The sequence below is a fragment of the Nesoenas mayeri genome (assembly GCF_963082525.1).
Source record: "Nesoenas mayeri genome assembly, chromosome: 19".
NCBI lineage: Eukaryota > Metazoa > Chordata > Aves > Columbiformes > Columbidae > Nesoenas > Nesoenas mayeri.
In genome coordinates, this window is record NC_137568.1 from 11,884,886 (window position 1) to 11,897,157 (window position 12,272).

Here is a 12,272-nt window from a genome sequence, read left to right on the forward strand (position 1 = left end):
GCCTTGCCCTTCCTAATATGGCGGCGCCCGCCATGTGATCGGCCCCGGCGTTGCCAGGCAACGGCAGACGCGGGCCTGCCCGGTGCTCCCAGTAAGGCTGCGCTGGGGGAGACCAGGCCTCACCCGAACGCCTGGGTCCTCGGTAGCAGCGTGGGGGTGTCCCCAGCCGTGCTGGGACCTTTGGATCCCTTCAGGGACCCCCCCGGGGCTGGGGGTGACGGGGGCACCCGCTGCCCCCTCCCAGGGCCGCCATGGAGATCACCTACACGTACACGCGGAAGCGCAGCGAGTTCGGGCGGCACTGCCGCTTCACCGACTGCCCGGCCAGGGTGGCCGTGGACATCCCGCCCGACCCCAGCATGGCCGACAACTTCATCCCGCAGGACCCGGTGGACGTCGCCATCCAGCACAGCTACGACATGTCGGAGCACGAGGTGAGGGCTGCCCGCCGGCCACCACGGAGTCACGGGGTCGTTTTGGGTGGAAAAGACCCTCAAGACCAAGCCCAACCATGATCCAACACTGGAGCCTGTTCCAATGCCCGACAGCCCTTTCCGTGAGGAAATTGTTCCTAATTTTCACCCTCCCCTGGCGCAACTTGAGGCCGTTTCCTCTGCTCCTGGCGCTTGTTCCTGGGGAGCAGAGCCCGACCCCCTTGGCTCCAAGCTCCTTTCAGGCAGTTCAGAGATCAGAAGGTCTCCCCGCAGCTCCTGTTCTCCAGCTGAACCCCCTGGGTCCCAAAACTGCCCTCAGGGTTGGAGGTTTGGGCTCACCAGAGCCCAGTCCAAAAACCAGCCCTGTTTTTGGTAACATCACGGGCATCCAGGCGTTGATCGTCAGGGCAGCGCCGCGGTTGAGACGGACAAACGACACGGACCAAGTTCTTCCAGGATGAAAGTAGCAGATCCCATTTATTGCCACAAGTGCATTTTTATACGGTTATACCAATTCGTGTGTCTCTTCGCTATCGCTTACAGGTTACAGCAGTACCATCTCATTGGCTAATTTTTCCATCGTCAATGTTATTCTTTCACTCCCTTCTCTCTCACGGGTACACCTGAACACCTCCGGACACTCCTTTACTCCCATCTTTCTCACAGGCAGGCGTTAGTAACTTCAATGCTAATTTCTGTTCCCGTGCCCTCCATCAGGGAATCCACAGACCCACCGCAGTCCCCACAGGGCAGTGCCGTGCAAAGGGCAAAAAAGGGGTGTTTGGTGCCTTTCCAGCCCAAAGCCTTGCCCTGTTCTCCCCCAGGTGAACACCGAGTGGCTGCAGACGGAATCCCGCGGCGTCAACCACACCGAGGGCGGCTGGCCCAGGGACATCAACCCGCAGGAGCCGGAGCAGACCGCCCGCTTCAGGAAGAAACTGGAGAAAGAGGAGAACTACATCAACACCATCACGCACCTGGGCAGCGTGAGGCCCCGCGCGTCCCCCTCCCCTGTCCCCTTGCCCGCCGCCGCCGTTCCCCCGACACGGCCTCTCCCGTGCTGTCCCGCAGCTGATGGAGCACTGCGTCAGGCAGAACAACACCGTCAACATCTATGAGGAGTACTTTGGCGAGGAGGAGGCGGCGGAGGTGGAAGACGAGCCCCCCTCCGCAAAAATCATCAACGTGGTCAGGTAGCTCAGCCCTCACTGGGCTCTCCAGATCCGCAGTGGGATGCTGAGTGTTAAACTGTCCTTGCACACAAAGGAGGTGGGAAATCCCGAGGCTTTCGGCTGGTGCTGGGTCATTTGATGGGTGGATGCTCCGTAACTCTGTTCCTCTGCCCTGCCCGGGGGCTTTGGAGATGGGTCCCTTAGCCCAAGGACAGACTCAGCCCCGAGCACCTTCTCGCGGTGCTTTAGACAGGGTTGGTTTGTTGGGTGTTTTTTTGGTGCCTCAAAGATTATTTTCAAATGTCAGGGGCTGTTAGGTCATTTCCAGAAGTCAGATCCAGTAACATTATTGGATTCTTAGAAATGAATAACTGGAAAGACTTTATTAAATCATCAACTCTTCCCCCCGCACCCAGCCCCCAAGAGAATCCTTTCCTGCACTCGGTGCTCAAGGGCTGCAGCTTCTTTTAATTGCGATTCCCACAGTTTCCGTTGGGAGACAGGCATCCCAGGGTGTGAAAAAACTGTTAGCCAACTAACTTCTTTCTTTGCTATCCTGTTATCAAAAAGGGACCCAAACGTCCCCAAGCGGACGGCCACGCGTATCTCCTGGCAACCGGGCACGTCTGGGAAACTGGCAGTGGCTTATTGCAGCCTGGAGTTCCAGCCGAACGTGGAAGACATGAGCCTTGACTCGTACATCTGGGATCTCGGTAAGGGAAACCTCGCCCGCCAGGGATGCTGCCGCTGCGGAAGCACTTTGTGTCTTCAAAGAGCGTAATGAAGCCTCACGGTGCTCGGGGAGCTGGGGAACAGGGGGTCAGTTCCTGCTTTGCCCACAGATCAATGCAGAAAAGGGGAGAAATGGGACCTAAAAGCTGGGCAACAGGTGGAAAATAACCACTCAAATCCCACTACATGACTCATGAGCCTGTGGGCACGAGAGGCAGCGGAGCCGCGCTCCTCTCACGTGGTTCTGCTCGCTCTGTGGTTCACTGTGCTTGATTAAGAAAGAGGCACAAGCCCAGGCTGAGAAGTGCCCCGTTCTGCCAAAGAACCTGTTGTATTTTGGAGTGAAAAACACAAAGAAGGGGGTTTGGGGTTCCAGGGGTCTGTCCCCAGACTGGAAGGCAAGGACAGCCCAGGTGTCCTCACCCGGTGACACAGCAGCTCGTGCAGTGCGGCTGGGCCGGCACCGGGAGGCTGGTTTGGAGGCCATTGTCCCATGTTCTTCACTCGTCCCTTCCCGGCAGTGAAGCCCAGCAAGCCGGAGCTCACTCTCAAGCCATCGTCGCCTCTCGTGAGCCTGGAATACAACCCCAAAGACTCATACGTCCTGCTGGGAGGATGCTACAACGGGCAGATGGGTGAGGAGGACGGATGAGGCGTGAGGCCGCGCTGACGAGGCTTCGTTTTAATTCGGCAAGACCCTGGTTCCAGCGCAGGGTCACTCACAGGGGACGTAACGTCGTTAGTGCTGTGGCTGGGAATACCCCGAGCGCGGCTGAAGCTCCGGGGCTCGGCGAGGGGGACACAGGCGGGTGGTCCCTGGAGTGGGTACCAGGGAGGGCAGGACACGGCACTGGGGAGCCCTTCACACGTGTCCTGTGCCCCTTCCTCGCCCACGGCCGTGTCTTTGCGTGGCAAAAGCCCACGGGAGGTGCCATTGCTTCACAAACTGAATTGTTCTGCCGCTGTTGTTTCAAGTGCTTGGAAAAGGGTCCCTCCCTGCCAGCTTCATTTATGGCTCTGTTATTGACTTGGCCGCGCGCAAGCCCTTTGGTTTAATTGCTCTCATTTTGATGTTTTCCTGGCTGTTTGCAGCAGCGATCAGCTCTGACAGGGCACGCGTTGCAGGGCTGGTTCTGCATGCTCCGCGGGGGAGGAAGAGGAGGGACGGCCCCGTCCTTCGTCCTTCGCAGGGCCCAGCCGAGCACGCTCACCCCGTCACATCCAATTGTCTAATTAGCCGTGAGCAGCGGGAGCCACTCGGTGCCACCGCAGCCCGGCTGCTCGGCCTCTCCTGGCGGCACCGGGGACCTGCCTTTGTCACCCAGCGCTCGCCAGAGGGGTCAGGGCACCAGGCGGATCTTTTAGCAGTGTCGAGTGTCAGAGATGCCGTTTGGAGCTGACGGGGCTGCTCGGAGCAGTCTGGTGCTGCTGCAGCCCCTTGTGCAGAGCAGGGGGAGCCGGGGGATTCGTTGCCTCTGGGGATTGCGGCGCATCTGCCGCAGAGAGGCGATGGCCAAAGAGACGCCGCAGCTGTTTCATGTTTCTTGGCGTTTGCAGAGGGTGCAAATTGCGTTACCGCTCGGCGTGGACGTCCCTGTGGGAGATGGCGGCAGCGGGACCCCAGCCCGCGGGTGCTCGCGTGGCTCTTCTGGGGCTGGGAGGTGTCGGGGAGCAGCCAGTGGGGTTTGCTGCCCGCTCTGGGTCGGGGACCGGGGCAGCAGCTCCTTGCAAAGCGCCTGGCAAGCGAAGGAGCCGGCCAGGGGAGCGGGTGTGTGCTTTGATGGCTTCTTTTCCTTCCCAGCTTACTGGGACACCAGGAAAGGGAAGCTGCCCGTGGAGGTGTCCGCCGTGGAGGTCAGCCACCGGGACCCCGTGTACGGAGCCCTCTGGCTGCAGTCCAAAACGGGCACCGACTGCTTCTCGGCCTCCACCGATGGGCAGGTAATGGGCAGGGAAGGTACCTGGCGCTCACACGGGAGCGGTGCTGACATCCCAAAAGAGCTTCCCCTGCCCACACTGGCCCCACGGCCACGGCAGCTGCCCGGCTCCAGCCCCTCGCGCTGCCCGTCCCCTGCCTGTCCCCAGGTCCTGTGGTGGGACATCCGCAAGCTCTCCGAGCCCACCGAGACGCTGGTCCTGGACATCACCCGCAAAGGGCTCCTGGAGAACGCACTGGGGGCCGTCTCGCTGGAATTCGAGCCCACCCTGGTGAGTCTCCCCAGCCTGTCCTGCCCTCAGGACCATCCTGCCCGCACACAACCAGCTGTCCCTGTCACCGCGGGGTCCCCAGCCCGCTGACGGCTGCTCTCTCCCGCCCCCACCCTCAGCCCACCAAGTTCATGGTGGGCACAGAGCAGGGCATCATCATCGCCGGCAACCGCAAGGCCAAGTCACCCCTTGAAAAAATTGCCGGCACCTACAGCGGCCACCTGGGACCCATCTACGCACTGACCAGGAACCCCTTGTACCCCAAAATCTTCCTGACGGTCGGTGACTGGACAGCTCGGATCTGGTCGGAGGAGGCCAAGGAATCATCAATTATGTGGACCAAGTAGGTGTCTGGGTCTGGCTCTGCCCCACTGGGGCTGGCTCTGCCCCACTGGGGCTGGCTCTGCCCTGCTGGGGCCGGGCAGGGGTGCTGGGACGCGGTGCCCGGGCCCACCGCGCTGCCTCGGCTCTGCGGCAGGTACCACCTGTCCCACCTGACGGACGGGTGCTGGAGCACGGTGCGGCCGGCCGTCTTCTTCACCACCAGGTCGGACGGGACCCTGGATGTCTGGGATTTCCTCTTCAAGCAGAAGGACCCCTCCCTCAGCCTGAAGGTCGGGTCCCCAGCGGCTCCGTGTCCCTTGCCCTGGGGCAGGCAGAGCTGGGGCTGGGGACATTGAGCAAATACTGTCCCCTCAGCCTTGAGCTGTGCCCGGATCCTGGTCTGCCCCAAACTTTGCATACAGGCTCCTATTATTGGATTGCTGATATCCAGATTGGGTATCAGGAACAATTTCTTCCCCAAAGGTCTGTGGGGCATTGGAACAGGCTGCCCAGGGCAGTGCTGGAGTCACCATCCCTGCAGGGTTGGACAGACGGACATGAGGTTCTCAGGACATGGGGCAGGGACAGGGCTGGGGGAGCGCTTGGACTCAATGATCTTGAGGGTCTTTTCCACACAAAGTGGTTGGATGATTCTGTCGGCAAGCGTGTGTATTCGCCTCTGCCAGCTCTGCCCACTTTCCCCCCCGGGGCATCATGTCAGGGCTCGCTGCCACCCCCGGCCCGTCCTCCCTCCCCAGGTCTGCAACGAGCCGCTCTGCAGCCTGCGCCTGCAGGACACGGGCCGCGTGGTCGCCTGCGGCTCCAAGGTGGGCACCGTCACCCTGCTGGAGATCAGCTCCGGGCTCTGCACCCTCCAGAAGAACGAGAAGAACGTGGTCAATGCTGTACGTGCGCTCGGAGCCGCGAGCCGCCGCGCCGGGTCACGGCAAAGCCCTCGGCGCTGCCGGCGCTTCCTGCGCTGTCCCTGTGCGCACCACGCTGTCCCGCGGGGTCCCCTGCTCACCCTGCGCCCCTCAACCCCCACCCTGCCCTAGATGTTCGAGCGGGAGACCAAGCGGGAGAAGATCCTGGAGGCCCGGCACCGGGAAATGCGGCTGAAGGAGCGCGGCAAGCCGGAGGGCCAGGAGGCAGTGCCGGAGAAGACGGCAGCGGAGGATCCCCAGGAGGTGCTGGAACGTGTGCGCAAGGAGTTCTTCGAGCAGATCGAGGCGGAGATGCGGAGGAAGACGCGGGCAGAGACCCAGGACCTGCACGGCAAGGTACTGGGGATGGCGCGGTGACCGCGGTGGGGACTCCCTGTGGTCCGTGGGGCAGGGGATGTGGGTCAGCCTGTGCCTTTCAGGATAAAGAGTTCTTGGGAGAGGAGGCAGGTGCGCATGGGATCCAGCCACCCGAGGAGGAGGGGGCGGAGGAGAAGGAGGAAGAGAAGAAGGAAGAGAAGGAGGAAGAGAAGAAGGAGGAAGAAAAGAAGGAGGAAGAAAAGAAGGAAGAGAAGGAGGAAGAAAAGAAGGAGGAAGAGGAGAAGGAGGAAGAGAAGAAGGAGGAAGAGAAGAAGGAGGAAGAGAAGAAGGAGGAAGAGAAGAAGGAGGAAGAGAAGAAGGAGGAGTTGAAGGAGGACACGGATGCTGCCAAGGTCAGTGATCTCCACCTTCACGGTGCTTCCCCCCCTTGCTCGGGCTGCTGATCTGTGGCTGGTGTGGGGACGCAGCTGCTGTCCCCGAGGCAGACAGAGCTCGTGGGGACGAGCAGAGGGTCCCACGCAGCTCCCTGACCGCCCACCTGCTCCCTCCGCAGGAGCCGTAGCCAAGACGGGACCGGTGGTCACACAGGTGGGTCACACCTGCACGTTGGGCACAGGTGCTCCCTGGCCCTTTGCCCTCTTGATTTAGTTTTTGTTCTGGGTGAATAAACAGGAGTTTTCCGCGTTGTGTCTCCCCTGTCAATTATTAATGAGCTGCCGGTTGCACTCCCCCCAGTCAGAGCGCTGTCACTGCTGCGCACAGCCCCATCGCCCCTGCCCGTCCCTGGGGATGGGGGACCCCCCAGAGACCCCCGCACACCCGACACTCGTTTTCTGCTTTTATTCGGCAGGGGGTGGTGCCGGGGCAGGGCTGGGGCAGCTGGCGGCCGTGGGCATGGTGAGTGCCCCCCAGAGCCCCCTCCCCAGCCTGGGCACACCCGCAGCTCGCTGCCGCACCGGGGGTGCTGCTGGGGACCCCAGTGCCGCAGGGGTGGCACCACGGGAGGGCCGGGCTGTCCTTGTCCTCATCCCCTCGCTCCTTGGGGTTATGAGCCTGGGATGGGGCTACACGTTTCACCTCCTGCACCACCCACAGGGGGCTGGGGGGACCCAGTGTCCCCAGGTCCCCGCACACACCCAGGGACAGCGATGGGGACAGTCAGGGAGGGGCGGGCAGCAGAGGGTGCAGTCCCAGGGACCCCATCATCTACCTACGAGCAGGGGGACCAACACAAGCCCCCCGCAGGGCTGGGGCCAGTCCAACCACAGGACGCGCCTCTGCCTCATTACTTCTTCACCTTGATGAGGGAGTGGTAGACGGGCTTGACGATGATGTGGAGGTGCAGGGAGTTGTCGATGAGGTACTCGGAGGTTCGCTTCTGCAGGTCGGCGTGGGCGAGGAAGTCGGCCGCCTCGTCCGAGCTCTGGTGGAAGCTGTAGACGTGCTTCACCACCACGCGGCCCTGCTGCCGCACGCCCACCAGCACCGTCTTCTGGAAGCTGACGCCGGCAAAGTCGGGGCTGCTTGTGGCCGGGGTGATGACGAGCCGGGGGCGACCGTCCTCGATTCGCACCGGCTGGATAGCGCCCGACACAGAGTCCGAGTAGACGGGGCGCAGGCTGACGGGCAGCCAGCGCGGCGAGAAGAGCACGTTCCAGGTCACCCGCTTCCCGGCGTCATGGCTGCTGGGACCCAGCTGCGTCTGGAAGCTGGTGCTGCGGTCGTCCCGTGCCGGGTTGTTGATGACCCACTGGGAGCCCCAGCTGGACGCGAGGTAGTTGCGGGGCAGGAACATGCTGCAGTTGACGTCAAAGTACTTGGCGAAGTGGAGCGGGGAGGCGGCATGGAACTGGAACGCCTGGAACAGCAGGTCCTGCACCGCGGCGCGGTGCCGCGCCAGCACCGCCGACTGCGCCTGCAGCCGGAACAGCTGGCTGGGCGCGATCATGGGGTAGCGGATGGCGCGGAGCACCCGCTCGGCCATGGGCCCGTCGGGCTGCTGGCGGCTCAGCCAGCCCTCCACGGCGGTGTAGAGCTCCAGCTCGCTGTGCAGCACCAGGTCGGAGCGCTCCAGCAGCAGCAGCAGCAGCTCCACGCTCACCGAGCCCCACTCGGCGCTGCCCAGCACGGCCGAGAGGTTCCAGGCCAGGAACTGGAGACAGGTCTCCTGCAGTGCCGCGTCCCCGATGCGCACGGCGTAGTGGTACCAGGTCACCACGTGGCCCTGGCTCGACTCGCTGGCCAGGTGGCTCCTCATGTAGTCGGCCACGCCGCGCTGCAGCCCCCACACCCGGTACTTGCTGGCCAGCTGGTGCAGGGGGATGGCCTGGTGCAGCAGGATGGAGACGCCCCCACAGTACAGGTACCTGGGGCAGAGCATGCGATGGTGACAACGGTGTCCCCCGATTCCCTTCCCAGGCTGCCACTCTGGTAGTGCAGTCCCCAGGGGAGCATCCTCCTCCTTTGGCTGCATCCTTCTGGGCATCTCTAACCCATGAGGCTGATGTGGTCCCCAGGGCAGCATCCTCCCTCCTGAGCTGCATCTCTCCAGAAATCCCATCCTGTGGGGTCCCTGCGGTGCCCAGGGGAGCATCCTTCTTGGGCTACATCCCTCTGGGCATCTCCGTCCTGTGTGGTCCCCATGGTTCTCAAGAGAACATCCCCCTCCTTGGCTGTACCCCTCCCAACACGCCCATCCCATGAGGTCCCCGTGGTCCCCAAGGGAATATTCCATCTCCATGCCTGCATCCCCATCCCATGGGGTCCCCATGGTCCCCAGAGGAGCTGCGTCCCTCCTGGTGTCCCCATCCCGTGGGGTCCCCACCTACCTGATGAACTTCTCGAAGAGCGCGGCGGTCTCGGGCGGCTCGTGCAGGGTAATGACGCTCTGGTTGCGCAGGAGGCTCTCGAACACCTCGCTCTGGAGGCTGAGCAGCAGCTGGTGTGTGTGGAAGACCTTGGCCTCCTCGGCGGCGGCCGTGCGCACCCGCAGCACCGTGTCGCTGCTGTTGCCGTTCTGCAGCAGCTCCTGCAGCCGCTGCAGCAGCGTCAGCGAGTGGTTGATGGTGGCCGCCGTGGTGTCCCCGCTAAGGTCGGCTCTCTGGGCTGGGGGGAAGATGAGACCATCCCAGTGCTGCACCCCAGGAAAGAGGTGTGGGGGGCTGGGATGCAGCAGCGTGGGGCCCAGCTGTGGGGCGATGGGGGTGAGCGAGGCAGCCCAGATCTGTGCACGTCCTCCCTCCGCTCCCCCAGCACCAAAGGGCTGGCTGGTGCCAAGTGGGGGAAGGACAAGGGGACATGAGGACATTTGTGCCCTTGGGAGCCAAGAAGCTGCTTTTCCGCAGCGAGAGGGGTGAGACTACCCTGTCCCAGGCTGAGAAATGGCCCCGTGCCAGGCAGCGCTGGCTCGCAGCCCGGTCTGCACGCTCTGGGGTGACCGTCCCCCCGTGTCTGTGTCCCCATAGCACCGGGCTCCCAGTGGGGTAAGGGACTGAGCTGGGGTCCCCGTGCTCCCACGGGCACGGGGACCCTTCCTCCCTCTCCTCCTCTCCCTCGCATCCAGCACAACTCCCCCCCACCCAGATCATCCTTCCCCCAGGGTGAATTGCCCCCATCTCTCCCAAATCCCTGTCTCACGGGCCAGCGAGCGGGCGGATTACCCGTCCCAGCGCCGGCTTAAGCCCAGCTGAGCGGGGCTGGGGCGGGGGATCAGGAGCCCCTCGCCCCACAGTGCCAGACCTCGCTGCCCACAGCACCAAGTGTCCCCGGGCAGGGGTGAGCACAGCCCGGCTGTCACCACCGGCACCTCCTGGGCACAATGGGGCACAGCGGTGGGGCACAGCACGTCCAGGAGCCGCGTCCATCCGTCCCCAGGCACCGCAACGGCTGCTGGAGAGCCACGCTGAGCATCACCAGGTACCCACAGCCGCACCCCACCCCGGCACCCAGCGAGGGCAGCGGGACCCACGGCACAGGGCCCCCCCGCGCCTCCCCTGCCCCAGCCACCCTTACCGGCTTGTGCGGTGAGGAGGAGGAGGAGGAAGGCAGTGGTGGCGCAGCCCCAGCGGCGGGCGGCCGCGGGCCGGGTGCCCGTCAGCCTGCTCATGGCTTCGCAAGCGCATCTGCCGGCTCGGCGGGCGCCCGGTGCCCGCCTGGCGCTTATGTAGGCCACCAGCCCTCCCAGCCCTCCCAGCCCGCGCCGCCACATCGATTGGTGGAAACTGGGACCGGCTGTTACCAAGGGAACCGCTTCCAGCCCTCGGCCATCCCCCACGACCCCAGACCCCAGCCCCGCACCCAGGGTGGTGTGACAGGGCGCCCCGGTGAGCCCCGGCACGCTATGGGGACATCTCCATGTGCCACCTGCTCACGGTGTCACTGGCCACTGCTGTGCCGCTGCAGCCCTTTGTGCTGCCGGGGTCTTTGCATTCAGGGCACAGCTCGGCACAGCCGCCCCGCTCCCCCGGCTCATGGGTATTCATGGCGGCAGCAGCCCATCACCATGGCATCCGCGCTGCCGGCAGGAGCCGCCTGCCCTTTTCCCAGCCTTTGCAGCCAAGAGGCTGCCTGTGCGGGGCGAGTGCCCCGTGCCGGCCTCCGCTGGCCCCTCGCCCACCCTGACAGCTCCCGGGGGGTTCACAATGGGGCCAGGGTGGCATTTGCCCCCCCGCGGCCCCAGTGCCACATGGCAGGGCCAGTACGGCTCAGGCCCGGGGCTGGGGTGGTGTGGGTGCCCCCACCCCACGGCAGGAGATGGGCACCCTCTATGCGGGAGCGTTTTCTGGCACAGCCCAAGCAAGCAGGGTGGAAGCAGAGGGTGTCTGCACCCCACTGGGGAGCCAGGGCCGGGACCCCCGCCCGGGACAGACCCACCGCATGGTCACCTTGGGGTGCAGCAGGACCCGCCTGCCGGGGGGGCAGCGCCTGGACCCTCTCCTGGGGACACCCCAGGGTGACCTTCAGCACATGGCAGGGCCAGAGCCGAGGAGGGCAATTAGCCGTTTCCCGGTTATTGAATGTCTGGGATGATGGGATTAGTGCCAGTGCCTGCGGTATCACAGATTTGTGTTCAGCTGCCGAGCACGGTGACAGCACGGCTGGTGCCCGTTTCATGCCCAGGACCTGCAGGGGGACACTGTGCCATGGCCGGCACTGCCAGCACCCCGCAATGGGAGGGATGCTGTGCCATGGCCAGTGGGATGGAGAGCACATGGCTCACAGGGCAAAGGTGGCTATAGGCACACACGGTGGGGCAGGACGGTGGTGGCCAGGGCTTTGCACCGGGCACGGCGTCCTCAGACCATCTGCCCCTGTGTATCAGCTTGCCCAGCCCTGGCACGGTGATGCCACCATGACGGGGGCTGCTGTCATGCTGGCGAGGGCATCTAAGGACAGGCTTGCTGTGGGCTCACGTGGGAGCCAGAGCCAGAGCACCCGTGTCCCTGAGGAGGATGGGGACATGGGGACACAGGACCAAGCAGCCACATCCCTGAGCACAACTGTGTCCTGGGGGGCAGGGCGAGGGGCTCAGGCTTACATGGGGTGTCCAGATGTTGAGCATGGGCAGGTGTTGCTGCAGCTCCGCAGGGAGGGATCAGCCATCTGGTCCTGACCCACGGGTGGATGGGCTGGGGACAAGCTGCTCAGCAATCACTGCGCCACACGCGGGGGGTCCCCGGCTCCTCGTGGGGACAGGCAGGTGGGCAGGCGGGCGGTGACGGGGTGGGGGAGTCCCAGGAGTGCGGTGCAAGCAGCGCCCAGCCCGGGCGGACATCCCTGCATCGCCGCGGGGCGCGCACGGCTGGGGACGAGGGGCCCCCGCCGCGGGACAGCCGGTTAATGGCTCAACCGCATCCACCGATGCCTCATTTAACCACCTGCGGCAAACAACAGCTCGGCGGGAGCGTGCGCCTGGGGAGCCGCTGGCGCCGCGCCAGCCCGGGCTGCACCGACAGCCCGGGGACCCCTGTGTCCCCCGCGGGGTGTCACTGTCCGCGGGGCAGGGCGGCACAGGCTGCGGGGACACGGGGGACACGGGAGCTGGAGGTCCAGGTGTGGGAATGATGCACCCTGGCTTGGTGACATGGGCCTTTGGGTATAATGGGGGGCCTGAGATGTCCCCAAGCGCTCAGACCACCGCC

The 12,272-nt window shown here is 64.3% G+C and overlaps 2 protein-coding genes across 2 annotated transcripts; one reads left to right on the plus strand and one right to left on the minus strand.

Moving 5' to 3' along the window:
- Positions 1-251: 251 nt before the first annotated feature.
- On the plus strand, positions 252-6,704 carry DNAI2 (dynein axonemal intermediate chain 2; the record flags this gene model as incomplete). The annotated part of the gene is made up of 13 exons (XM_080356775.1): positions 252-434; positions 1,259-1,420; positions 1,506-1,627; positions 2,177-2,319; positions 2,860-2,973; positions 4,140-4,279; positions 4,424-4,546; positions 4,666-4,889; positions 5,025-5,160; positions 5,629-5,775; positions 5,926-6,150; positions 6,381-6,524; positions 6,686-6,704. The coding sequence occupies 13 exons, from the start codon at positions 252-254 to the stop codon at positions 6,692-6,694; spliced, it is 1,872 nt and encodes a 623-aa protein (XP_080212901.1). The 3' UTR covers positions 6,695-6,704.
- A 713-nt stretch (positions 6,705-7,417) lies between these two features.
- BTBD17 (BTB domain containing 17) lies at positions 7,418-10,237 on the minus strand (the record flags this gene model as incomplete). Its single annotated transcript, XM_080356489.1, has 3 exons — positions 7,418-8,498; positions 8,961-9,237; positions 10,144-10,237. The coding sequence occupies 3 exons, from the start codon at positions 10,235-10,237 to the stop codon at positions 7,418-7,420; spliced, it is 1,452 nt and encodes a 483-aa protein (XP_080212615.1).
- Between the last annotated feature and the right edge of the window lie 2,035 nt (positions 10,238-12,272).